This window comes from Haemaphysalis longicornis, unplaced genomic scaffold, assembly GCF_048455015.1.
Source record: "Haemaphysalis longicornis isolate Haplotype H1 unplaced genomic scaffold, Haemaphysalis longicornis Haplotype H1 scaffold_2, whole genome shotgun sequence".
NCBI lineage: Eukaryota > Metazoa > Arthropoda > Arachnida > Ixodida > Ixodidae > Haemaphysalis > Haemaphysalis longicornis.
The window spans coordinates 6,619,800-6,647,572 of NW_027526295.1; the positions used below are offsets into that span (position 1 = coordinate 6,619,800).

At 49.1% G+C, this 27,773-nt stretch overlaps 1 protein-coding gene across 2 annotated transcripts in view; it reads right to left on the bottom strand.

Moving 5' to 3' along the window:
* The window catches only part of LOC144168715 (activating molecule in BECN1-regulated autophagy protein 1A-like), a 101,187-nt gene that overhangs the window by 20,658 nt on the left and 52,756 nt on the right, over nt 1-27,773 (bottom strand). For both annotated transcript variants that reach the window (XM_077697661.1, XM_077697660.1), the window contains exons 10-13: nt 25,182-25,289; nt 14,502-14,806; nt 7,185-7,368; nt 7,028-7,111 (exon numbers count right to left, since the gene is read on the bottom strand). In XM_077697661.1, coding sequence (XP_077553787.1) covers nt 7,028-7,111; nt 7,185-7,368; nt 14,502-14,806; nt 25,182-25,289 — 681 coding nt within the window. The remainder of the gene's footprint in view (nt 1-7,027; nt 7,112-7,184; nt 7,369-14,501; nt 14,807-25,181; nt 25,290-27,773) is intronic.

The window sequence follows — 27,773 nt, forward strand, 5'->3', positions numbered from 1 at the left end:
GAAAAAATTGGTTCTGAGAAAACAGGGCACAAAGTTTGGAAACATGGGTAAAAATGGTCATTTCGGTGACTTCAAAGGGCGACAGCTTTGTGAATACTTATGAAACTGCTATAATATTTTGCAGGTACATTCTTTGGGACCTGCAGACTGCAAATAAAATTAATACAGAAAATTGATTTTTTGGCAAATTTTCGGTCCTCAAGACCAGTGCCCCCCTTAATTTACTGTTGCATACATTCTAGCGTCAACAAAGGTCATACCGACATTGAAAGTTAGCGTTCGCGATCTGTGCCCTTTGTGCGACTAACCTCCCACCATTGCGTTTCGGAAGTGTACTGAACAACGTGATATGATTGTGGCTCCGTTAGCGCCGCGCACTGAATCAAGGAATTCGCTAATACTTAACTTATTTATTAGGAACGAACAAAACGCTTCTTGAATGCGAATAATGCACTCACGAATAAAAGGAAATCGCGAGCGGCCGCTTCTTCAGCCGCCATATTTGTTTTGATATCGCGCGGCAGTGGCCGCTGCCGGTAGTTTCCATTGCTGTGATCTCGCAGCGAATGTGTTCTCATGATTAGAAGTGAAGTTTCCCGCTAAACCCACAGCACATCGTTACTCCGCCTGCTCACACAGAAGCTTCTCTTTTTTAACATCTACTGTACGCACCACAAGCGTACGGCTCTTGGGGGAGCATCGATCATTGATGGAAGAGCCGCCGTAGGGGCAGTTGACGGCAGTTGATTGGCAGTTGACGGAAGAGCTTCTCTTTCGGCATTCGTTTACAGCAGCGTTCAATGGGCTGCTTTCTGCGCTCGCATTTCTTTCTTTTTTTTTTTTATTTTGACAGACGCGATTTTGGGAAGGTCAACCTACATTCGAGTCGACTTACAATCATGTAAATACAGGTATTTCCGCGGTGTGGCAGCACATGCCAAGCAAGAGAAGTTGGCGAAAAAGGCGTGCTTTTTAAACATACAAGCGATGACGTACATGTACGTTATTGACCTTTCTGAAGATGTTTGCAGAGGACATACATGTACGTCCTCTGTGCGTCCTTCATGACAAGGCAGGTTAACCCGAAACCGTTCATGAAGCAAATCGGATCGCTGCCTGACGTTCCCCCAAGGCAGCTCCCACATTTTTTATGATTTTAGTCTGGTCACTGAAACAGCTGATCTGATGGACAGCTGTAAAACCGGAAGTTAGACCTGTTGGATTGCGCACAGCCACTGGCAGATTGCACACAATGGATGGGAAGCAACCCCCTGCTTTTTACCTTTTTCACTGAAGAAACGCGAACGATGCACGCATGGGAATAATAAAGACCGAACTTCACTGAACCCAAGTTCTTTATTACATAAAAAAAAAACTGTGACGAGGGCAGAGGCCACTGGCTTGGCTTGGCTGCACCAACAAACCAGCTGCCAACAATATTGCCAGACATAACAGTTTTCATACCAAACTAATCAAAGAAGAAGCATATTGGATGCTGGCCCCCGCAGAAGTCCACTATAAACATTCAGTCGAAACAATTTTCGCCTAAAATAGTCTGCTCTAGTCCGTTATGAGCGGAGTAGACCCTATTTAAAATGCATGGGGACCAAACAAACCAACAGAAATAGTCTCTTGTAACCGGAAGTCCATTGCTGCTGGATCCGCTGTAACAAGTGTAGACCATACACCGTGTATTGAGCTTGCGAGTGAAAATACGAGCTACTAGAAAGATTCGACAGATGGCGCAAACAGTCCAGGCAAGGCAGCTTTGCGCTATGGCACGAATTTCTGAACGCAAGATGGAAAATGTCCCGGTATGTCAGTGACACTGCAGAGGAGAAATGTGAAAACATACCGGTACGTCAGTGACAGCGAAAGGGTTAAGCGACCCCGGCTAGCATTTTGCCCCATCGAGCTTAAATGTCACCAGTGCTGCCCACGAAGGCAGTCTCCTGCGCTTGCACGACAAGTTGGCCGACTGTGCCAACGATGAGGGCACTGGACCCATGGTCAGTGTCACCCTCGTCGTCGCCTCCTGCACACAGGGACTGCCCCACAACAGGCATGCGGTGGAAACCATCGTCCCGATTCCTTGTCAAGCCTGCCGCCGTACTCGCGACTTCCCTTGGACAGCCACGCCGGCAAACTCGCGGTGTGGAACGCCTGCCTCTTCACATCTGTATTGGCGCAGATACCCGAGGCCACCTGAGATGGGACCAGCCGATTTCTACCCAAACTCGTCCTCTACTCCACTCCCAACCCCGGCCACCAGAGGGCATCATAATATGCCCTGGAAAGGGGTCATGGTACCAGGATTAACTTTCGCTAATTCGGTTCTGTGCATGAAGTCAGAGACCCAAGCGGGCCTGGAAGTAAATCAGAGGGCGGTAGGCACATTGGCCCTAGGGGCCCACAGTAAAACTACAAATGACGCGGTACAAGGGGATATGGGCTGGTCGTCTTTCGAGGCGAGGGAGGCGCAGAGCAAGATAAAGTTTGAGGAGCGACTTCGTGACATGGAGGACGAAAAATGGGCCGCGAGGGTGTTTAAGTACCTGTATTTGAGGAGCATGGACACGCGGTGGAGACGGAGGACCAGACAGCTGACTAAGCGGTACGGAAAGTCGGTAGGGGACAGCGGGGTTTACACAACAGTTAAAAAGCAGGTAAAGGCAGCAGAGACGACGAAGTGGGCATAGAGAATGGAAGCGAAAAAAACCCTGGAGACTTATAGGGCAGAGAAACGGGAAATTAAGAAGGAGGGATTCTATGGCAATACGAGAGACAGTGCGTTGCTCTTCGAGGCACGGGCAGGGTGCCTGAGAACCCGGGCATACACGGGTAGCTACAGGCAGCAGGATGAAACGTGTGCATGCTGCGGCAGTGATCGGGAAACTATAGACCATATTGTCAGGAGATGCACAGAGATACGGCCACCGCAGGGTGAGGGGGAAACGACGCTGGCGGAGGCTTTGGGATTTGGGGCGAGGGGGAACCTCAACTTCAAGGCCATAGAGGTGACGAAGAGGCGACTGGAGTGGTGGTGGAGGAAAAGTAGGGAAGGGATGGGTACGAAGGCGGAGTAATCATGCGGACGAGAATTTAGAACAGCGAGGGGAGAAAAAAGGGGGGTGGGGGCGATGAGTTTAAAACAGAAAAGAGGGAGAGATGGGAGGGAGGAAGCAAATCTATAGGTTAGCTGGGAGTAGGGCAAGTAAACGTAATAAAACAGGCAAGTCGGTTGCTGACAACCGACGCCCTGATTCAAAGGGAAAGCCACTAATCATCATCATCATCATCAGAAGCCCTCATGACCACGACTTGGACATCCAGCGGATGCTCTTGCAGGACTGAACCGGGCCACTTCAACATCTTAGATACCCCCTTTGACTTGGACTGTTTGAAGGGACACTAAAGGGTGGAAACAAGTTGGCCTCCATTGGTAGATTACGGCGCCCAAAATCCAGATTCACCATTCCGACAACTAGCAGTTGTGTGGGACCTCTGGGTCCTCCCGCTGCGGCGCGATGCTCAGACAGCGGAGCGACACGTCTTGATAGGATGAGGCTCTAATGGAATCTGCTAGAAAGCGGGCGCTCGTGCCGATTAGCGTCGTCTGCTACGATGCTGATGAGGAAGTCGCAACAGTCTGCCCCGCAGGCAGATGACAGATGAAGCCATCGTGTCTGTCCGCCGATGAAATCTTTTCTTTCCGAAACTACACAGTTTTGCAGAGTAGCATACTGTCTTGCTTCAATGAGTAGGCGCTTTTCTTGTTTCCAGGTGAAATTTCCGAGCATCGATCCTCCAGCTTTCTCCGCCATCGGTGTTTACACCGTCTGACAAATTGCTGTTGCACCTTCGGGTCATGGCACAGTGTGTTTGCAAGCCAGGTTCCTGGTTAGAGCGCCAGAAGTGTTTGTGCTTGTCTGGACCACGTACATTTTCCCTAGAAGCCTCGCTTTGGGCTTGGCATGACTTCTCCTGGCTCGCTCTTTCTTTTTGCGTTTGTGTCTCTCCGACTCGGTTCGTATTGTTCACTCACAAAGATTTTCTGTTGCCTCTGTTTCCTTGATGGAGTGCAGGATGTTCTGGGGCTTGAACGAAAAGGTATCCAAGCGCTGGTTCTGAAGAAGGCCGAGCACTTTTAGGGCTCCAGGAGGGAAGTAGAGGGATTTTTCCGGCGGAGTCATTCCTTGTTCAAAGGTAGAAACTACAGCAGGGGTGTTGCTGGCCGGTTCGTGGAAGCTTCTTGCACCATCTCTGTTTCCTTGTTCGCCATCGTTTCTTCATTATGAGCGCCGGCTCTTATGAGCGGATCGTTCATATATATGGAGTATTGTGCTGGTCGGTCTGCCAGTGGGTAGCGGTTTTCAGAGAGTTGAAAGTGGTGCTTCAAGGTAGCCTTCATGAGGACAGGACTCGAATTAGCTCCAAAAGGCTAGTCATTTTCCAGGCGTATAAGCCGGGTAGCGGATGCTCTGGTTGTGGGGATGTCTTTCTTTGTGGTGTTTTGCTCGCAATTCGGCAGCACCAACTCCGATGATGCTTCCAATGTCCCAGAAAGGAGGGAAAAGTTTAGTACGATCGCAGCACAACCGCACTGGCTACAGGCAATGGGCCTTGCACAGTCCATCCTAATTAGGTCTCTAGGCCTCACTGATAGTCTGATCGGACTGCAATCTGTTTATCCTCCAATCCTTGTATCGATGTGCATATTATTCATTTTCTTTAGAACTCTTTCTTCTGGTACAGGAACCTTTTTGCTGCAAATCGTGTGCATTTCCAGGGCTTCGATACTGATCGCCTCCAGCGAAAATGAAGACTCGCACCTTTGTCATTGTTTTCCGCGCGTGTTGACCTCCAAACACACCTACGGCCCTCGCCCAGCGGTTGGCAACTGAGTCATTAAGAAGCACTGGCTATAATGAGGCTCCGCTGGCTCCCTCCATCGAAGAGAACTCGGTAGCGTCCGGACGTTTTCACGCCTCCCACTTTGGCTGTGAGAGTCTGCAGCGGCACGACTGAGCCCTCTCGTTTGGAGACCCAGTTGAGGGGGGTCGAGGTAACCTTGCCCTCGTCGTTCTCAGTACTGACTGAGGCGCACACGCCTGTTGCATGCCTCCTCGAGCCCTTGCCACACTTAGGCTGGCTTCTGCACTGTTTAGCCATGTGGCCCCTCTTCCTGAGGCAAGGGAAGCCTCGTCCCGTTTTGGCGAGTGTCTCCTTTTCGCGTGAAAGGCCGAGTTCTGTCAAGTCGCAGGCTTTCCCGAGTGGCAGAAAAAGCCCTGCCGTGGCCTGCTCACGTAGCTTTGCAGAGCAGCTGCCGTGGGAACGTCACACGGGCGGTTGGGTTTTCGTATTTCTTTCTCTGGGGTGCGTTGAATTTTCTCTGCCGCGCGTTCAGCCACGACTTCTCGACATACAAGCTGGTGGTCAAAGAATTCCAAAAGCACTTCAAGCTCCTTATCTGGAGGGGCCGTTCGACCACAGGAGTCGCGGTGTGGGCTTGATGAAGCCCCATCTGAGGAAAACAGCGTCCTGCGCCCCTCATGGAACTGCGGGACCATGTCTGTCGGCAGGACCCTTAGCAGGATTTCACGCAGCATAGCGCACTAGGTCGTGGAGCTCATGCCAAGCGCCTTGAGGCTCTGGATATGAACCTGGACCCGATCGTAAAGTTGCCTCAGTTTCCGGACGCCGGATGACGACGACACCGGCTTCAACTCCAGGAGGCCCCACAGATGATATTGCACGATGGTGCGGTCATCTCCGAAGCGCTTCTTCAATATCTCGATGGTGTCCTTGTAGCAGTCTTGGGTAGCCTGCAGTTCGGCTGTGGCTGCTGCAGCTGCTCCAGTCACGAGGCTGCTCAAGTAGTTAAACTTGTCAGCCGTGCTGAGCTCGTCGACGGCCCCCGAAAACCGAGTCCAGAATCACTGCCACGATCTGCGGTTCCCGTCAAATTTGAGGACCTCTAGCTGGGGAAGCTTGCATTTGCCAGTTAGTAATGCGTGGACGGTCGTCGGACGTGGTATTGAAAGCCGGCATTCTTGCAGCTTGAGACGAAGATTCGCGGCAGTGCTGACCAGCGTCTGTCGTCCCGCTGTTCACTAGGTCTCGTCCAACTTCTCTACCTGGCCACAAAGTGCACCGATTGGCTCGAGCCGTACACTCACCGCTCCTGCCGTCGCCTCTGCATGTGGCCCTCCACTTCCGCTAGAAGGCCATCCAGTTGCGCCCGTAGGCTGCCGTTCCATTTGGTCGCACGCAGCTGAGAATTCGCCAAGATCGCAGTCTTTTCCTCGGCTTTCGCGGCTCCGTGCGTCGATGGGCTTGGCGTCGTCCAGAAGTCCCGGCACCATGTGTTCGAAGTCTGGGTCCTCCAGCTGCAGCGCGATGCTCAGACACGTCTTGATAGGATGAGGCTCCAATGGAATCTGCTAGAAAGCGGCGCGCGTGAGCCGCTCGTGACGAGCGCAATGAAATAACGATGATTAGCGTCGTCTGCTACGATGCTGATGAAGAGGAAGTCAAACCAAGTGATTTAATAAGGCAGAAATGTGAGAACAGGGGACGGAGCCCAACAAGCATTTGGGTACTACGGTTTGTGACGTCACAAAAGTGATGAACGGTGAGCACTCATTGGATAAGCACCTACAGATCTTTTCCTGGGAAAAAAAGGTTCCCAAGTGGTTGAACACGTGAAATAAACATAAACCAAAGCTTTCCGTGAGCTCATCATATCTAAACACAAAGTACAGTTTTTATACACTGCGAGGCACGCTGCTTCCCTCAGTATTCAGTCAGCCATGCCGGTTTCAGTTTCGTTTTTGAAAAGCCTTGGCATGCAATTAGCGAAGTCAATAACCTACGACTAAGAGTGCCCAAGCTCCTGCAAGCGATATACCTGGCAGGAAGCAGCTAAAGTGGCTCCACGAGAATCGGCAGAAGGAACAAGATGCACAGCAGGTGGTTAGGGCTCTTGAAACGGCTTCAGAGAATGGGTCCCCGAGAAGGCACTCACCATCGCCAATGTCGGGCAGCTGGGAGCCCGTGATGTCCCAGCACTGGATGCGGTGGGTCAGGTTGGGTCCCGCCTCGTACACGCCTGGCAGGGAGAAAGGGGAATCACTCCAGTGGCCATCATCCCCAGCCCCAAGGGAAGGAGAGGCCCCACTCACTACTGAGCCGTGGCCGGAAGCTGCCCTCGTAGGGCGCGGACACGTAGGCGGGCGCACTCCACGGGTCTGGTGGCGGCGGCCGCGAGGAGGGCCCTGACAGGATCACCGGAGGAAGCGGGGGCGAGCGGGCCCGCGACGAGGGGGCCGGGGCCGGGGGCCGCCGCCGCCGCCGCAGGGTGGCCGCCTGCACGGGGCAACAGTGGACAGTGCCAATTATTCCCCTGGAGGAGCCATTCATCCAGAAATGCCCAAAATCGCCTTTACTGCACCGAAGGCATGCCACAGTGGACTGAGTACCCTTCATTCGGCCAGCTGTTGACCTCCGAGTGCAAAACAGGCCCGAGCAAGCGACCAAGAGTGGGGAACGCAGACAGGCAGGGCTACGCTTCACAACCACATCCAGCAACGCACCATCCAAGCGGGCCTCAACATGCAGCAGCGCTGAGCAAGCACTGAGCAAGCTCACTCCCCTGCCAGCTGATGATTTCAAACTGGTGTTACACCCAATGCACTGGCCACTTCTGTGCCCATCCGCACTAACGAAATTCGGTCAACATGACTTGGAGAAATGCGGATCTAAATATGCATGTGGACCGTATTCAGAGTACAGCTACTACAGCAGCCGAGCGTTTTTCCGGACTCCGACAATTCGGACTTGCTGGATATTCCAGACTTTCCCGAGGGACCGCCAGTTGTCCTACATGAGTAATGTATATGAACCGATATTTTGGACAAAATAAAGCCAAATGTTCGATTTTCCAGACAACAATTTCGGCGACAAAACCACGGTGCGACTTCCGGGACAAGGTGGCTAGAAGGGGAAGTGCGAAGACCGGCCCCTCCCGAAGCTGGCTCACTTGCGCGGGCCTGTTGGTATCGGCGCGGTAGGCCCATGGCAAAACGACGAATGGAGCGGTACAGGGGGATATGGGCTGGCCGTCCTTTGAGGCAAGGGAGGCGCAGAACAAGACAAAATTTGAGGAAAGGCTACGAGACATGTGGGAGGAAAAATGGGCCATGGGAGTGTTCAGGTGCCTGCGTATGAGGAGCATGGACACGCGGTGGAGACGGAGAACCAGACAGCCGACTAACCGGTACGGAAAGTCGGTAAGGGAAAGTGGGGTATACGCAACAGTTAAAAAGCAGGTAAAAGCAGCAGAGACTACGAATTGGGTACAGAGAATGGAAGGGGTTGTCGCAAGGCAGTGCATTGCTCTTTGAAGCATGGGCGGGGGCGTCTCCGAACATGGACAAACACGGCCATCTACAGGGAGCAGGACAAAACTTGTGTATGCTGCGGCTGGGATCGGGAAACCGTAGAGCATATTGCCATAGACAAACAACCAGTCTTGAGTGCTTCCACAAAACTATTTTTTTCTCTTTAGTTAATGGACACATTTAGCTTTGATATGCATGAAATTGTAGATTACAGATTGCTCTTCCAAACACATAAGAGCAGTATTGTGAAAGGTACAATTACTTACAGTTCATTGGTCAAATAATCAGAAAAAAGAAATGCACGAAAAAGTATACACACAATGTATATAGGCGGTTGTACTGAGCCTAAAAATTATTTTAGCAGTTCTAAGATATACAAGTTCTTCTTACATTCCTAAGCTATGATTCATTATATGCATTAACTCTGTACATCAAGTTCTCGATTTTTGCGGGCTCGTCAACCTACCAGAACCGACGGCTGTGCCACTCCACGAAGCCACTCGAGGGTAAGTCAGTCTGCATCCAAGCACAGTTTTGCAAATATGCATCCAAGCATAGTTGTTTCTGTTCTTAAATAAAATCCTCATCCCTTTAGTGCTAAAAAAACAAGAAAAAAAATCCATAGCTCTTGAGAAGCAGCACACATCGCTCTGCAGCACTAATCTGACACGAGCGCCAGGCTAGGTATCTTGATTGATTGATTATGGGGTTTAACGCGCCGACGCAACGCAGGCGATGAGGCGCGCCGTAGTGGAGGGCTCCGGATTAATTTTGACCACCTGGGGATTTTTATCGTGCGCCGAAATCTCGTACACACGGGCGTTTTTGCTTTTCGCCTCCATCAGAAAAGCGGCCGCCGCGGCCGGGAATCGAACCCGCGACCTCGTGCTCAGCAGCGCAAGGGCTAGGTATCTTAAAGGAGCCATGAAGAGAAAATGCAAGTTGGTTTTATTCGAAAGATTTCGTGTTTTATAGGGCCCCCAGCGCTTGTCCGGATACAAACGGTGCTTTATTCACTGAGAAATTAAACAATTTAGGTTAAAATTTTAATTTTCCCGCTCAATCGTGCGTTTTCGTGGTCCCAAATGACATCACAGGAACCGACCGCTCTGCAGCCTAGAGTACCTTCATTCATGCATCCGCCGTACAGGGTAGAGACACGTATACGCTGGCGCCGCCATTTTCGGTTGCTCACTCGCCGCCGAAGCAAGTCATTGTGTCAAAACCGCGCTAAAATTATCGCCGCAACGCGGTTTACTGAAGAAGTTTGAATCATATTGTCTGTTTCGCGTTGCTAGGTCTCGTGGGAAACGAAAAGAATAACGCGTTGAGCCCGTTGGCCCAATTGGCGGCACGGGACCGTTTAAAGGTTGTCTCCACCCTGTACAGCGGTGTTGGTTTGTTCCTGCGTTTCTTTACGTTCCATAACCTAGATGGCGCCACCATACCGTGGCAAGCGTTTGGTTTGTTTTTGCCCGCATTTAAACCTGGCTTGTTTTTGTTCTGGGAGAAAATATTCGTTCCCTGAAACAGTGCTCGCTCGACAAATGGGGTCGCGTAAGACACCGTTGCTTGCGTCAATCGGCCAGTGTCGTCCGAGACAACCCCAAGCCCCGCAGTGCTGTGCACAGCTAAACCAAGCATGCTGTGCGCAGTACGAACAGCAGAACGCATCAGTACTTCTATGTTTACATGTGCTTTCGTAACTTCCACTGTTTGTCCCATCATTCTTATTGCTTTGTAAAGAATGTGCCCTAAATTTAAGCGCAAATCGCTCGTTCGTCTATTTTGTAAGCTCTACCTAATTTTCATCTCCTTCTGCCAGCCTCCGCCAATCGCAGAGCTTAGCTCATGTGACATCATAGGTTCTGTTGCGGGAAATGAGCTGGTGGGTCGCATGACCATTCCCGTTTTTTCCTAATTATGTAGCTTATTTGAGCGAAGTTTACGTTAAAAGTGGTGTCAGTATGATTCTAACGAGACAATCTTTTGAATGAACCAAACTTGTGTTTTCTCTTCATGGCTCCTTTAAAGGTGATAATGTGATACGGTGTGGTGAATTTGCCAAATATCTCCGCCGTACACTGTCCAGACCCTGCACATCAAAGTAAAACTGCAGTCGTCAGATAGGAAGCACGTTCTGGTTACAGTTGAACCCCTTTATAAGAGACACGTACCGGGGAGCAGTTTCTGTCTCTTATATGACATGTCTCTTATAAGCAGGGAACCATGTTTTCACTTACTAATCAGACCCTAGTTCAATGTGGGCACCGAATGACTAAAACAAGCTCAAAAGAACGCTACAGTATGTTTCAAAAGATGCATTCTAATTTATGTTTGGCCCCCAGAATTTATGAAACAGTTCTGAATCTTTGTTTGCTTCATGACTGTACTTACACTGTTTTTTACAACCGATTCTACAAGCTTTTTCTTCTTTCACTGTTTGTGGAAGATGAATCGTAGATGTTGAGTTCACAAGCCTGATGAATAGCCAGGGTGCACAGCTTCTTCCGCTGTGTGCTCAGGCTATTCATTATGCTTGCAGGACTCAACATTTGCGATGCTTCTTGATTGGGAGCTACGTGAGTGGGAGAGCCCGCATGTGCAATCGCGCTCCAATGGATGGCAGTAAGCCTCAACCACTTCTGTAAGATGCATTTCCATTGGCAGGGCTTCTCATTGTCATTTCATAGCTGACTGAACCACTTTGTGTTTGCTGAAATTATAATAAATAGTGACTGCAGGCGTTTCTCATCCACCTGTGTTTCCAGAATGGAAGCAACTGCAATTAGTGACCGGTGGCTCTGCATCTGAAGTTAAAATGTCTGTTACAAGGGAGATTATTGATTAAAGTTCCAGGATCACCTGTCCCTTATAACCAATCTTCTACATCCGATGTCTGTTATAAAAGAGGTCAATTTAATGGGAAACATAGGGCAGCCAACCATGTGGGTGAATAGTGCCTCTTATACCCATTTGTCTCTTACATCAATGTCTCTTATAACGAGGTTCAACTGTATAAATACATAGCGAAGTGAAAAAATTGCGCCCACCTCCCCACGAGGGGAACCCTGTGTAGATGCGACGCATCGTGGGGTTCACTTGGTGTTTCCGTTGGATTGGTTCTGAAATCGCGTGAAACGTGTCGGGAACGTGCATGATTATTATGTTTTATTATTATTATTATGTTTTATTGGCCAATCTTGGTCAATCTCTCTAAGTGGTATGCTTGGGGCTTCGCTGTCGCAACGACCTTTACTCCATCATTGTTGCTGTAAGTGAGAGCTGCTTTTCTTTTATTGCAAGTGTTAATCATTGCCCCATCATGCGTTGTATCAGTAGCTTCTTGACGTAGTTTGAATGAGTCAAGGATATAAGGCGCGTTCGTAGCATTTGATTCTGTCTCGGTTTTGTGGCGCAGTGGGAACAGCACCATGTACCTCGCGTTCCGCCCACAGGGTCGTGGGATCGAAACCGGGCGCCGCTAACTATTATTTTTTTTATAGTGTAGAGGGAGGGGTGTGGACGAGAGAGGGGCATCGGAGAGGAGAGGGGGTGAGCGGCGGAGAGCGCAGCTCGCGTGGCGAGGAGAATGGGGGAGGGGCGGACGACAACAACGCCAACGCTGCATGGACAAGGCGAGTGAATGAGATGCAGTCGCATCTAAAAATGAACCCACCTGGCAGCACCTGTCGAAGCCCGAGGCATTTGAATGGGAGCGCCTTCGTCAGAACTAAAATCTAACAAATCCACATCGCTGGCGGAGTCATCACTGCTGCTGGGGTAACAAAAATCATCAGCAGCAGCAGCTGTCGAAGTCCCTGCCACAGCTTTCCCCTTTTGTGGAGCGTGCCGTGAAGCGGACGCCATTTTTGCACAACTCGCCGTTATTGGGGGTTCAAATTTCACCCACAGCGCTGTCTCTGCACATAAAATGTCAACAAGACATTCTCTCGTTGCCAATAAATACGCCAGATGGTGTCAGTTGTCCACAAGGCGCAGTTTTTAGCTTTCGCGAGATGTTCCGAAGCATCGGAACTCTGTGTTCGATGGCTTATGACCCTGTAAGGAAGGAGTTAAAGGGACACTGAAGTGATATGTAAACATTGCGGGACTACTTGCGCAAATTGTAGTCCGGAGTCCCCAGGCCATGTTACGACCACTCTGGGCGCGTTTACGCGATTTTATTTAGTAGAAAAATTAATTCGAAAATGCTGTCCTCCTCTCTTTACGCTCGCCCATTTTCTGCGGCGTTTTCGTGTGACGTCGAGAGGAGCCGAGCTCGCAATTGGCTGCGCTACTGCACGGCTCCCCGGCCTTCAGACAGAGTCAGTCGGCGCAGCGTTTCGTCCGCCGGCCGCCGACGGGTCGTCGCAATTCGTTCGCTCAGTTGAAACGAAGCCAAGACACGTTTGTGAATGGAAGAATGGGCCTTTCTTTACTTGGTTAGTTTGTACACTGTATCTAGCTCCAAGTCAAGGTCGCTTCCCACAAGCGCTGCACAAGCGCACATGCGACGCTTCGCTGACTGGTACGCCAGTAGGAAATATAAGGCCTCTTGAAGGTGGGAGAAGAGTCAGCGAAGTCAATATAGGTACTAAGGAAATAAAATCAACTGATATTTTTACCGTACAGCGTAAAAATAGGGTGCGGGAAGCACTTTTTTGCACTGGGCGAACAAGCAGAGCGGTCAGCAGCACGACTACGCATCTGCGAACGCTTTTCCGTCTACGAAATGCAATTGCTAGACTTGAGCTATTGTGGAAACTCGGGCGATGCTTACTGCGCGATCGCAGTACAACAAATAGTCACCTAAGCTGCTTGAAATGCCAAAACTAAATAAAAGTGTAAACTTGTTGTACAATATATATCTTATATTACCAAGGTCGGCGGAGCCCGTCCCATGGCCGAGTGGTCTGGGGCGCTAGGTATGTCACCGCAAGTGTTTTGCAAGTCACGAGTTCAAGTCCCCGCAGGTACGTGCTGTTTTTTTTTTTTTTGGAAGTTAACTTTTTCGTTTTCTGCCGATGTTTTCTACATTGAGTTCACCTTTTTTTGGGCCGCACTGTTCATGGCTCCACGAACTACTTCATGGCTCCACGAACGCGCGCAGGCTGGCACTGGCGCGCTAGCGAGTTCTCGTTGGCGTGCTGTTGCCATAAGCACCGACTGCTTGCAGGCAGTGGGCGCAGGCCAGAATGAACAGACCTTGGCCTGGTGCGAACACGCTTTTTACGGTACAGGCATGAGTGAGGCAAGCTCCAAATATGGGGGAAAAGCGCATGACATTTGGGCGTCTGCGGGTACGCGGAGGGTGTCCATGCACTGCGTAGGCCTCGGCTAGTGAATGCTACAATTCCAAGCCGTCCTGGGAGGCTTATCTTTATGCATTTTTACAGCTGACAACATGGCAGAAGCGCGGTACAATGATTACTGAGTTATTGAGAATGCCCATCTAACAACGCCACCGGTTGTGTTTTACAGAACCGAAACCAAAACCGAAACTTGTTTGTTGCTCACCTTGGGCATCGTCCAATCACGGTGCCCGCTCCTCCCAACGTCACAGCTTTAGTTGGTGCGGCCGCCGTAAACCGCGCACGGTAGTTTTTCTTCTTTCGCGCTTTGTAAAATAATTACCGATTTGTCAACCGTATAAACGATGAAAAGTGTGCTAATTTGAGCCAGTCTACGCAGTGCAAGCAAAAACAGGAGCTTGACAAATTCACTTCAGTGTCCCTTTAAGAGTGCCAAAACGTCGACACGCAAGTGTTTGTTTTTCCAAGATAGCCATGATGTCTGAAATAGGTGCTGGCTCCCCTATAGGCCAAAATTTTTTCATTTATTTCCCGTTGTTGTTTTCAGGAATGCTGCCATTCTTGAGTGTTAAGCCCAATGGACCACACAGGGTGACCTTGGAGTGAAGTTTGAGTGGGAAGGCAGCAGCTCGAAAAAAGTTCGCTCATTTATCGCTGTGCCACGCTGTAGCTAAACGCTGTGAGTGACACCATGTACCACTTTCCGAGGGGAAGAAAGCAGCCGCCTGACCTTCCCAATTTGCAAGGGCTGAGTGCCTAGAAGTAGCCTGGTCAAAGCACTCACCTCGGGAGCGGGCTGGTGGTCGCCGGCCGGGGGTGGCGGGGAGGCCACCCAGAAGCGTCCCGCCGCCAGCCGCTGCACCCGGGACCTGGACAGGGACCGGCCAAAGCTGAGGCTCTCCTCGTCGGACGAGTCGAGCGAGTCGGAGGACGACTCCTCCCCCCCGGGCCGCCGGCCGAGCCACGGGGGCCCGGCAGAGGCCGAGGCCGAGGCCGGGGGGGACGACGAGGCGCTCAGGTGCAGCTGGGTCAGCCGGTAGTCGGCCGCCAGGATGCGCTGCATCTGCCGCGTCAGCTGCAGGCTCATCTCTGCACCGCCACAGTACGCTCGAGTGAAGCTTCGGTTCCCGGCACATTCCAACCATTTAATGGCCCTGGACTTCTTTGTTTTTTATTGTCACTTTCAACATTTGATGCAAAAAAATCTCATAGCCGGGCTGCCTAGTGTCGGGACCAATGGTTAGACATACCGCATAACTCGGCAAACGGTAGCCAGTGGCAAACGGAACAGGTACAAACACATATACTGGATTACACAACGCATTTTTGGGGACAAAGGAAAGTGCAGATTATTACTCAAACTACAGTAACTATCCTATAACATAAAACACTTCATGGCCGCAGAAAAGTTGTGTGCGGCTTTCACATCTGCCTGTATAGCACTCCAAATAAGAGCACCATGAAATTCTATTGGCCGCCGACTGCATACATTTTTAGCAACCGGTAAATTAAAGCAATCGTTCATCGTAGCTCTTGTACTGAGCGCCGGTAACTTAAAAAGGCTCAGTGGTAGAGGGTTGTCATGTTCTGTTCTATTCTGTTTAGTATATCCGCAACGCTTATTATGTGAACAGTTTTTTTTTTGTCCGTGCAGTGCCCACAGCAACTGCGGTTCCTTCTGGCACTCGGTCCCCTGCACGTGTCCTCTCCTTTCTCGGCGCACAGTCGACCTGCACAAGGGGTGCCCCAACAGGGCAAGTCTCCCAGCGGGAGACGGGCCAAGTGAACGGCTTGGCGAGCTCCTGGAGATCCACGCTCTCGGCCAAGCCCGGGACAGCCGCTCCCCTTGTATGCCTTTAAGTGGCACACAATGGCACACAATGGATGGGAACCAACCCCTACTTGAGGCATTTTCTTACCCTTTTCACTGAATGGAATGGGAAGGATGCATGCGCAAGAATGATAAATGCCGACTGAATTCGAGTTCTTGATTACATAAAAACCTGCGACAAGAACAGACCTGACCACCGGTAGCGCCACTCAGTGTATTCGAAAGAGTGTTCTTCAACCCCACTGGAGTCGCGTTTTTCGGCAGCATCCTTGTTCCCGATGGTCGAGTGGACCGTCTGCTTAGACAGGCCTGCACTTCTTGCGATGGCGGCCTATTTTTTTTTCATTATCGACAGCGTTAATTAATGCCTTTCTGGTCATGAAACTCCCGCCCAAGTTTCGTTTGGGGATGAAGGCGCCGCTGCAGAACGCAGGGCATCGGGCAGCCGCCGCTGTTCCATGTGTGCACCCACGCGGCAGAACCAGAGCCCACCTTTGGCGGCACTTTCTCGACAGAAACGCACTGTTGGTAACTATACCCTGAACTTTTGCTACAAAACGAAGCCGTAATGAAAGTCTTTTAATTGCAACCCTTACAAGAAATCCGTATGAGGCAGAACGCAAGCTCAAAACTGTTGACTGATGTCTGGGTTCGATTCTGAGAAACTTCTCTGAAGTCCCCATGCGTGGAAGACTTTAGGGGGAATCGGGTTTCGAGATGGTGTAAATTCTTTCCCGACTTCGTTCCCGAGTCACATGCGGAACTAATTTCCGACGCCTGCAAGGACTGAACCCCAAGGACTGAAAGACATATTGACGCGGTGCAAAAGGAGGAGTTTGCACCGGAAGACAATTATTTCTTTTGAGCTCCTTTCGGACTCGCCTTCTTCAATGCTTTCCTTTTATGCACCACTGAGGTGAAGTGGGGTGTCATAGTGCACTTTTTTAAGACTCAAAGCCTTGGCGTTATTGGACTCTATGAAACAAATATCACTCTCGCGAGTGCTTCTGGTTTCTGATGGAAACTATTGTTGGTTGTAGAATTCAAGTTTAGAATGGGAACGGCAGTTGGAGTATTTCTTAATAATTCTCGGCTTTACACACTGCTCCTCACGTGTGCACTCATAGAAACTCATTCACAGCGAACATTTAATATTCACATTTTCACATATTTATTTTACATATGATATTAACATAGTTGACACAGCTACAAGCATATGGTGACGGGCCTGTTCTGGCTTAGAAACAAAGGTTCTCAGAGTGATAAGAAAGAAAGATGTCCGCAAGACAAAAAGGTGGCGGTTTTAAGTTACAGTCCAGAAATGTGCCTGATTACAAAGCAACCCTCCCCTAACCAAAAAAGAGAAAGCGAAGACAATGGCGAAAAAAAAAAAAAATCTGCAGGAATGCAGAGAATTGTCCACTGATGTGTAGCATTCTTGTGCCGCTTGTCCAGAGCGCGAGTTCCTTATGCCGAGATGTGGTTATGAGTAGCGAAAGCCGTTGCATTACTTTATTCGTTTGAGGTTTCCTTTTGTGTCTTTTTGCCAAACATGTAAATTTATACCATTATAGCGATCAAGTGCCTTCACGTCACAAATTATGATTTTTTTACCGAAGATGCAAGGCGCACTGCAGATTTGGTCCATTTACGCTATTTTTTTTTGTATTTTTAATGTTGTCTTGCAGAAAGTATTGTTTATTGTCTTGTTTTGGGGGAGATGTACAAGGTGCATAATTTTGATTTTGTCAGATTTTGATTTTGTCAGATCCCAATGAGACCAATGATCTCCATTTATGCCATTATAACGATTAAAGGTGGAACTTCCACCAAATCTGCATTTTGGTCACAACTTAAATTGAGGACGACTCAGTGGGCAATGGAGCGGAAGATGATAGGTGTAATATTAAGGGACAAGAAGAGAGCGGAGTGGGTCAGGGAACGAACGCGTGTTAAGGATATATTAGTAGAAATTAAGAAGAACAAATCGGTGTGGGCAGGGCATGTAATCCGAAGGCAAGGTAACCGCTGGTCATTAAAGGGACACTGAAGTGATATGTAAACATTGCGGGATTACTAGCGCAAATTGTAGTCCGGAGTCCCCAGGCCATGTTTCGACCACTCTAGGCGCGTTTACGCGATTTTATTTAGTAGAAAAACTAATTCGAAAACGCTGTCCTCCTCTCTTTACGCTCGCCCATTTTCTGTGGCGTTTTCGTGTGACGTCAGGAGGGGATGAGCTGGCAATTGGCTGCGCCACGGCTGCGCTACTGCACGGCTCCCCGGCCGACAGAGTCAGTCGGCCCAGCGTTTCGTCCGCCGGCCGCCGGCGGGTCGTCGCAATCAAGGAGGTTAAAAAAAATTGCTTGGTCGCAATTCATTCGCTTAGTTGAAACGAAGCCAGGACACGTTTGTGAATGGAAGAATGTGCCTTTCTTTACTTGGTTTGTTTGTACACTGTATCTAGCTCCAAGTCAAGGTCGCTTCACACAAGCGCTGCACATGCGACGCTTCGCTGACTGGTACGCCAGAGGAAAATATAAGGCCTCTTGAAGGCGGGAGAAGAGTCAGCGAAGTCAATATAGGTACTAAGGAAATAAAATCAACTGATATTTTTACCGTACAGCGTAAAACTAGGGCGCGGGAAGCACTTTTTTGCGCTGGGCGAACAAGCACAGCGGTCAGCAGCACGACTACGCATCTGCGAACGCTTTTCCGTCTACGAAATGCAATTGCTAGACGTGAGCTACTGTGGAAACTCGGGCGACGCTTACTGCACGATCGCAGTACAACAAATAGTCACCTAAGCGGCTTGAAATGCGAAAACTAAATAAAAGTGTAAACAGGTTATACAATATATACCCTATATTAGCAGGGCATGTGCGTCCCGCTCCGTGGCCTAGCGGTCTGGGGCGTTAGGAATTCACCGCAAATGTTTTGCGAGTCACGAGTTCGAATCCCCGCGTGTACGTGCTTTTTTTTTTTGTAAGTTAACTTTTTTGTTTTCCGCCGATGTTTTCTATATTGAGTTCACCTTTTTTGGGGCCGCAACGTTCATGGCTACACGAACTAGTTCACAAAACGCGCGCAGGCTGGCACTGGCGCGCTAGCGAGTTCTCGTTGGCGTGCTGTTGCCATAAGCACCGACTGCTTGCAGGCAGTGGGCACAGGCCAGAATGAACAGACCCTTGGCCTGGTGCGAACACGCTTTTTACGATACAGGCATGAGGGAGGCAAGCTCCAAATATGGGGGAAAAGCGCATGACATTTGGGCGTCTGCGGGTACGCGGAGGGCGTTCATGCACTGCGTAGGTCTCGGCTAGTGAATGCTACGACTACAAGCCGTCCTGGGAGGCTTATCTTGTGCATTTTACAGCCGACAACATGGCAGAAGCGCGGTACGATGATTACTGAGATATTGAGAATGCCCATCCAACAAAGCCATTGGTTATGTTTTACAGAACCGAAACCGAAACTTGTGTGATTGCTAACCTTGGGCATCGTCCAATCACGGCGCCCCTCCTCTCAACGTCACAGCCTTAGTTGGTGCGGCCGCCGCAAACCGCGCATGGTAGTTTTTCTTCTTTCGCGCTTTGTAAAATAATTACCGATTTGTCAACCGGATAAACGATGAAAAGTGTGCTAATTTGAGCCAGTCTACGCAGTGCAAGCAAAAACGGGAGCTTGACAAATTCACTTCAGTGTCCCTTTAAGGGTAACACAGTGGATGCCTAGAGAAGGCAAGCGTTGCAGGGGGCGGCAGAAAGTTAGATCCAGCGATAGTTTTCAAAAACTTAAAAAAAAACAACGATCCAGCTTTGCTGCGTTTGCAAAATTGCCGTAGCAACACTTCAGCTACTGTATTTATTCGAATCTAAGCCGACAGTTTTTTTTGAAATACTGATATATCAAACTCCAGGGTCGGCTTGGATTCGAGGATTTTGAAACGCGCCAATTTCCAAGTGAAATTGAGGGAAGTGGCGCGTAGCTAGCGCCAACCAGAAAAGAAAGTATTGTAGCCATTACTAGACAAACCAGTAGCCACTTAAGGGGCCATAGCTGGGGGCGATGCCGCCATTTTGAACTGTGCGGATAGTGGCCTGCGTGCGGTGTGGCGTTTGGTTTTGACAGCGCAATAGCACCAAACAAGCGGTGCCATTATAGTGCCGCTTTTAAAAGAAAAGTTGTTTTAGCCGCGGAGTTGTCGTCGAACATTCAAGCCGGGCGGGACTTCGGCGTGGATGAAAAAAATGTCCGTCGTTGGAGGACGCAACGGGAGAGGATATTTGCGTGCGCCGCAACGAGGATGGCATTCAGAGGCTGGCAGCGATGACGACTCAGAATGAGCACCGCATCTTCATGTTCAATAAACGTGTTTTCTTTTTGTGAACGCTGACTTCGCCTTTTTGTTCGGCCTACATTCGAGGTAAGTTTTTTTTTTTTTTTTCGTGGCTTCGGATTTTCGGGGGTCGGCTTAGAATCGGGGCCGGCCTAGATTCAAATAAATACAGTATTTTGATTTGACTGTCGTTTTAAACTACTAAATGTGTTTTTTTTAATTTCAGTGATAATTCAACTCATCGAACCAGTTTGTGAAACCGGTTCAAGCTCCCGAACCGGTTTGCAAACCGGTTCGGTTCGTGATTTTGTTGAACCGGAACTGAACCGGAACGAAATGATTTCACCTGAGCCAGAACCGTAACCGAACCAATATTTTTTTCGGTTCAACACACTGATTAGTAGAGATTGCAATGGTTAAAGGGGCACTGACACAAAAATTTAGCATCTTGTTTTTTTCGTTGCGATAAGTAGCTAGTGACCTACTTATAACCTGTAGAAACCTCATTTGCTTCAGCGTGCGACGGTTGTTTAATTAGAGGCATTTTCAATGCGGCCAGTCGCAGTTTCGGTTTCAGCGAGTGCCGCGAAACGATGGATTTTGTGGATTTTGTGTGAACAAAGGTGACCACGTGACCGTCGGAGGGATATCACAGAGCAGAGCCGCCGTAGCACTGTCGAATCCGCATCGACGGCAGTTTCTGCGAATGCCCCCACGTACTGATCTCGTGAGGCGCTTAATTAAAAAGCGACCGTGGATGTGACGCAGGCGCTGCGAGTGCAAATGCTACCGTGGCTAAAGACGACGCGCGACGCTCGAGACGGTGGGTGGCAAGACGCGCGCTGGGAGCAGCCGGCCGGTCTGCCTACAGGTCCGCCTACAGATGTGTTCGGCTCAGCACTGCGGCGGATATTCGAGTGCCGCTCTCGTAAGCGGTGCAGATGACAATTTTTAATGCAACCCGCCATCGCATCATTAACTCCTTTCTCATGTAAGCTACTATGGTCGGGACTTGGGGACAATTTCGTGCAGCGGTAACAACCTATCACTCGAGCTACCTGCGCCGGCCTGGGCCACTTCGCGGCCGTGGCCGCCGCCTGCACAGCGACCATGCGGCTAGCTCAGTGAGCTTTTCGTGCCTCCGGCGCGTTTTCGCATCCAATGGTAATAAACAGTAATAGAAACAGTGCCTGGAATCGCTGTAGAACTTTGGTCGCGGCCAGCGGCCCGATGAGCTTACGAAATCACGGCGCCTCCGCCGCCAACGATCGGGTCGTTCGTTCTCGAGAGCAGAAGCTCCGCCCTCCGGCCCTCCGATTGGAGCGGCGAGCCGGGCGAGCCCGCGTAAAACGCCGATAGTGCGGAAGCGGCAAACACAAACTCGTGACGTGTTTGGATGTTGTTTATTTACAATTGCGCGTGGTCCTCTGCTGGCTGCTCGGTTGCGTTTCGCACACTTCAAAATTGATTTTAAATATGTTCTAGGCTGTATTCGCCGCTGATATTTTGCAGATGATGTATATGTGTTCCCACCAATCTATCTCCGACGTTATCTCGCCTTCAAAATTTTGTGTCAGTGCCCCTTTAAGGCCCAAGCGAATCTTGGGGAACAGGCAACACTGATGAAACAGAAGAAAGTGGCGCTGACTTACAACTGAATTTTTTTTTTTCGTCATGCCACATATACACGCTGACAGTCAAAGAATCAAGAGAGCAGAAATGACATGATTCGAAGCTGGAGATAACCCAAGCACACTGTACCAACACCTTGTGCCACACATACGTGCTATCTGTGGAACAAAAAATCCCTGGCACTCTATTTCTGCAGCCTCAACTATTTCTTGGGTTATTTCATCCTTGCGTTTTGTAAAAGATCGGGGCGCAGCCTTGGCTATCCTGACAGTGGACAACTAAGTGGCCACCAATCACCTTATGTACACCATAGTCATGTTCTTTTATTCTTTCACTCTGGCATCATCCCGTTTGGCATACAATCGTTTTTCCACAAGACAGCGGAATTGAATACATGGTACCTTCGACACACTCTGCAAATTGGTTTTCATGCGCAACAATCGGTTTTGTGCATTCTACTCCTAGCTACAGTAGTGCTTTTTCGAAATTGAACCGCCTTGAGCCCAGAAACTAAAATTGGCCTGAAGATTGGGCAATAACAGAAAAATAGCACTAAAAATGTTGAACCACCTAGCTTGTTTAGATGCAGAAGAAAAAGGCGCGACATTTGGCCCAATCTTTAAAATTTTTCTAATTCAAAATTTTTATTAAGAAGAATTCGCTCCGCAGGCCAATGATGAATGCGTTAAATCATTTGAGAGCACGTAAAATCTTCACATTAAAAAAAACTAGGGCAGCTGCTGCAGTAGTTTTTCTTTTACAGTAGCAGAAGTTCCAAATTTTCCGCAGGGCACTCAGTGACCTGAGCCGACTTTGGTAATCTTTTTGAGGAAGGAGAAATTTTTTTCCCAAAAAATAACTTCAGGCTTGTTTTCCCCTGTGCACAAGGAGCTATGTATACGGCCACGCCTGTGCCATCTCTCATGAAAAGCGCCAGTCGTCGTTCTCCTATGGCCAGGAGGATGTCAGGAGGATGGCATTAATGAGTTCGGTACCATTACAGTGTACTAGAACACAGAGGTGTGTCGTTCGGGGATGATTAGGGGCGTCCCTTTTGCGATGAAAATTTCTACAGGTGGACTCCCGTTGTAAGCGGCGCTCCTGGTGGCCGCTGCTTACCAGTTGGTCTTAGAAGCTTTGTTTGTTAAATTCATCCTTATCCATGGCGCTAAACAGTTCTTTATTTCATGATGTAAAGTTTTGTAAAACCTGTCAAATAATTGTTTAGTTTGATTTAAGGGGGGACGCGGGGATCAGATTTCAGAAAGTGACCAAAAAATCGTTTTTTCGGAACTCACATTTTCGGATTGCACGTTTTATATTCTATGCGTTCACAAAGTTTCCCCGCCGCAAACGATCGCGAAGTGCCAAAGAAAAATATTTATATCGGCTGAGGTGGCAAAATATTTCCTCAAAATGACGAAAACACGGCAAGTTTCGCAGCGTTGTATCTCCGGAACGACGCAACCGGGCGCCGCCATCTTGGTCGCGTTAGATCGGCCGACTCTTTAACTTTCGTTTTCCGGTCGCTCCTTTTGTCATCGCTAGCTCACAAACGCACAAACGGCAGAAAGAGAAAGATAGTGAAACGAAGCAACCGATAGATGGTAACACGCGATTGGCTGTCCGGCCGCGTTTTTAGATACGGCTCTCCTGATTGGGCGCCGCCATGCCAGCAAAAACATGGCCGCCGGGCTGCTGCGCATTTTACGCGCACTGCGCTCCCGATGTTTTCAAGGTTTCCCGGTCGACTCGGTAGCAGTTTACTCGTTTTATCTGTTGCGGTACTGAACAGTGACATTACTGTTATCGCGGCGATAATGTTGAGATCGTGCGCCAGATAGGGAGGTGCGCGGCTCGAAAGACGCATCGAAAACGTGCCCGCGACGTCGCCGTGGTCTGTCCTTGAGTGGGAAGCGCGGTGCGTGCGCCTACAATTGCGGTTCGTGAAGCGAACTTTTGGACGCATTGTGAGCATTGCGATGTTATAAAACGCTGAGTTATTGCTGTGTTGCACAGCGTGCTCGCGAGCTTCGGGAATGGAATGACCGACTCGCCAGAAGTTGCGGCGCGCGCTGCATTGGCGCGACGTGTTCGGGCAGCGGCCGATTGCGGGATCGGTTGCTATTGCACGCGAGTAATAATAATTGATGTACGGGAAGTGAAATTTAATGGGAAAAGCGAAGTTATCAACCATATCAAGGTTACCTAAATTACGATCGTGGGGAACGCGCGCGTAGGGGATTGTAGGGCGGGGGGGGGTGCAATGAACCGTCACCTAGCTTATTTGAGAAACTTTTGCCGTGGCTCTAAACTAGTTCGTACAACGAAGTCTGGGATTACAAAATAATATTTTCAGTGTTAAATAAATTAGAAAAGACGCCGTAAGGGTGCAGCATTCACAATTCGATATTTTTATTGGGTTTTCTATTTTCGCAATGTTTGCAATTCTGTTGTCTACCTTGCAATGATTGATTCTCCTGAAGGTGAAGAGCATGGTATGCTAATAATAATCAATGTTGTAATTGTGTAAAAAATCTATACTCTGCTTTCAAATAGCTCATCTTATGCTTGTGATGCCCAGTTATAACTTTTTGACACCGAACAGCCTCATGTACTAAGCTGTAGCTTTGGCAATGTTATGAAACCCAGAAATCTGCTGAAAGTCTGCTGGAATATTACTAATATAAAACGAAACCATGCCTTACTCTTCATTTTGGAGACAGTTATGCATTAGGCATACATCAAGTAAAGTTTAGGTACCCTAGTAGCCCATAGCAAACTTTGTGGTACACTAGGTGTAAAACTGGTGCTTCTGCCATCTGAAGGCCTGCACATGAAAACCTTCAATTGGCCAGGAAGGCCTCCCAGATGCACCAAATCGAAGGGCAAAGGTCTTTGAGGTTGTCCCCAAGCAAGGACAGCAAGGACTATGCTGCTGGTGCAGTTCGAAAAATCGTGAAGTCTTCGTAAACTTCAAGAGCCGTTTTCTCAAAAGTGCGTTTTACGAGTTCTTCGTTGCTCGTGGAAAGGATAGCATGGCAACCACTGGGCGGATTTCGACACTGTTTGTTTTATTTCAATCCTTGAAGAGTTCTGCAGGGTATGACATTCTCGGATTTTCATTTTAGGGCCTAGATATTTTTTTAAGTGACATTTACGGCCAAGTCAGCTGTATACTACTGGTTACAGGTGAAAAAAATGTTTTCTGTAAAAAGATTAAAGGGTGTAAAAAAAATTCGAAGAATGTCATACCCTGTAGTGTTCTTTTGACTACAATTTAAAAGTATTCTGAACTTCCTACCATATGTCAATACCTTGCTAGGCTTTCCACGAGCGGACAACATGTACACCTCTGTAACACAAAAACTACTGAAGGTATCATTCTTAAATTTCAAAATTCACCATTTGGAGTGTTTTCCAATGTGCCTACCAAATTTCATTACTCTATGTCAAAAAATAAAAAAGTTTGCTCCGATCCCCACCTCCCCCCTTAAAAACTTATACGTGGCGCTGGATGCAACACGAGTTCTCTGCATACATTTTTTTTTTTTTTTACTGAAAAAAAAAAAAGACTCTCGCTTTCCATCGTTTTTTTTTTCCTCCGCACGACGCAGCTTGCCTTCTGGTACCGCCGTTCTGCCCATAGTGCCCCCACTCACCGACGAGCCAGAGGCAGTAGGCCAGGTCCCAGTGCTGGACGACCACTCCCTGCTGGGGGGGCTCCTGCTGCCACGGGGGGCCTGGCCAGGGGGGGCCCGCTGCAGCCGCTGCGCACCAGAGAGCAGGGGTCCACTGGAGGCACTGGCAAGTGCCACGCAACAGCAGCCCACTCACACCTGCACTGCTGCCATGCCAGGAACGAGGCTGCCTACCAGGCTGCACAGGTAGGCGCAATTCTACGGGCCTGCACTTGCCTTCTCCTCCCAACTCGCGCCAATGTCCGTGCAAGCGCCACTAACGGGTGCACCTATTTGCCCCCTCTACAGCCAAACCTCGCCACACCAAAGCCAGCGGGGAAAGCCAAAAAAACTCCCTTCTGCGAGGATTTCGTTGCCACGCGAATGAAATATAAACGACGGGAAAGTCCCCCCAAAACCGGATATTTATTTCGAGGGGTCGGTCGTACTACTTTGCGAGCCTTTCCGTGCACCAACTTCACAGCTCAGCTCACAAACTACGAGAAGCGCCTACCGACGACCCCACCATGTCTGACGCATCCCAGGCATCCCTCGGTGCCCAGCCCCGATCATGCCTGAGCGTGCAAGCAAAGTCCAGCAGCTTCTGCAGATGGCCTCTGCCAGACACTCGTCGTTCCAATGCTGTTCATGAAACAAAGTGCACTCCACATTATCAACAGCTGGAAAGGCTGCTGCCATCACTGCTTCGTTTTGCTGTGCGCCCCCACAGAGTGGCAGCCTTGCTTTTCAAAATGGTAGTGAGCTGCACACAGTTCCGAACTCTTCCACTTGGGCCACTGGCTTGGGCAATGATGGCTGCCACACCTTGCAGCGATACAAACTCCTGCTCTGGGGCTTGCGAGAACACCATCTGCATACCCCAGGTGGCGCCGCTGTTCCAAGATCAGCTTGCACTGGCTCGCACATCAGAATTGGCTGCCATTTTCCCACAGGCGAAAATCGTTTTTGCTTATTTTCAGAACACAACAGGTGAATACCGTCGGTGTTAGATAAACCACAAAACACAAAACAAAACAGACCACAAAATGTGACCTTCGCTTGAAGTTTGAGTGCGAACCGAGCGACGGTTCGCTCATAAAAAAAAAAAAAAAAAGCGTTCCATTGTCTTACAACCATATTCCAATTACCGTCGTAACAACCATACATAAAATGTGAACTACATAGAAAATGAGAACTTCGGTGACCCCTTTTGACAAGATAACTGATTGTGGGCGGCAGTTTTGTACACATGAGATGGCAAGCAAAATGGTGCCGAGAAAGACGGTCTTCCGACAGGTGCTTTGATATCGGGCAGAGATGGTGTTCCATTGCAAGTGCATCACCTGCGGGGAGTGCAGCAGACTTTTGGGCGGTGCACTTTCAGGGGCTTCACGCAAGGCAACCAAGGTACATTTCCTGTCACATGGAGCTGTGCACAAGATGTGTTACTGTGCTTGCAGCATTTTTTACCATGCCAGATTTCGAAAGAACTCGGCCTTCATCAGTGCAAGCCCTGTGTACACAGAGTTCGAGTACAAGTGGGGAATGTTGGTGAGCTGTTCATTGTGGATTCTTTGTTACATTCCTATTTAATGCCTTAATGTGAAAAGTATTACCGCTGTTGCAGGTCTCACACCTCTCGGCTCAAGGAGTACGCCGGAAGCTCAACATTTTTGTTGTGTGCAGTGAAACCAATCACCCAGCATTTATGCCTTTGTGGTTTTTTATTGTCCACATCGTTAGGAATATTGCTAGGCCTACTGCAGCCTAGCAGTAGGCCTACTGCCTGCATCCTAGAAATAACGAATCTACGTCTAGCAATCATGGTGATTCTAGCTAGAAATGGCAAGGCTCCAGCTAGAAAAATGATTTCTACTCGGGAATGAAGCTTGAAACATTTTCAGCTGGTAACACTGCTTAAACTAGAAAGAAAAAAAAAACATTTCTAGCTAGAAAGAAGCTGGAAATGTCCGCATTCCAGCATGAATTCGAAGTTTTCCAGCTGGAAAAGAAGCTGCTGCTTTAGCTAGAAAATTTCTAGAATGATTTCTAGCTGGACGGAGTTTCTGGTGCAATAGTCCAGCTAGAAATAAATATTTTCACCTAGGTTGTAGCAAATTTTGCTAGTGTGGAATATGAAATACATGGGCTTCAATGGACGTTTAGTGGGGATCCAAAAATGTCTCGTTGCCGTGAGAATTTTGTAGTCGTGGCATCTCGTTATTGCGGGGTTTTGAGTAGCCGACCGTTTTTTCGAACTCGGAAATTCTGACTTGCTGGATATTCCGGACTTCCCCAAGGAATCGCCAGTTGTCCCATAGGAGTGACGTATATGAACAACGAATATTTCGGACAAAATCAAGCCAAAAGTTGGATTTCCTGGGCGAGATTTTCCCCAACAGAGCCATGGTGCGGCCCCAGGATGCCAGTAAGCCACCTGGCTAGCTTCAGATTGCATGGGCATTGGCTTAACTTGGGTAACAAACTTTCATCTTGGAGGCCATAATTTTGCATGTATATTTTGCGGCGACAGCAATCTCAAAAGCCGGAAATGGGTCATACGTAGCCAGGGTC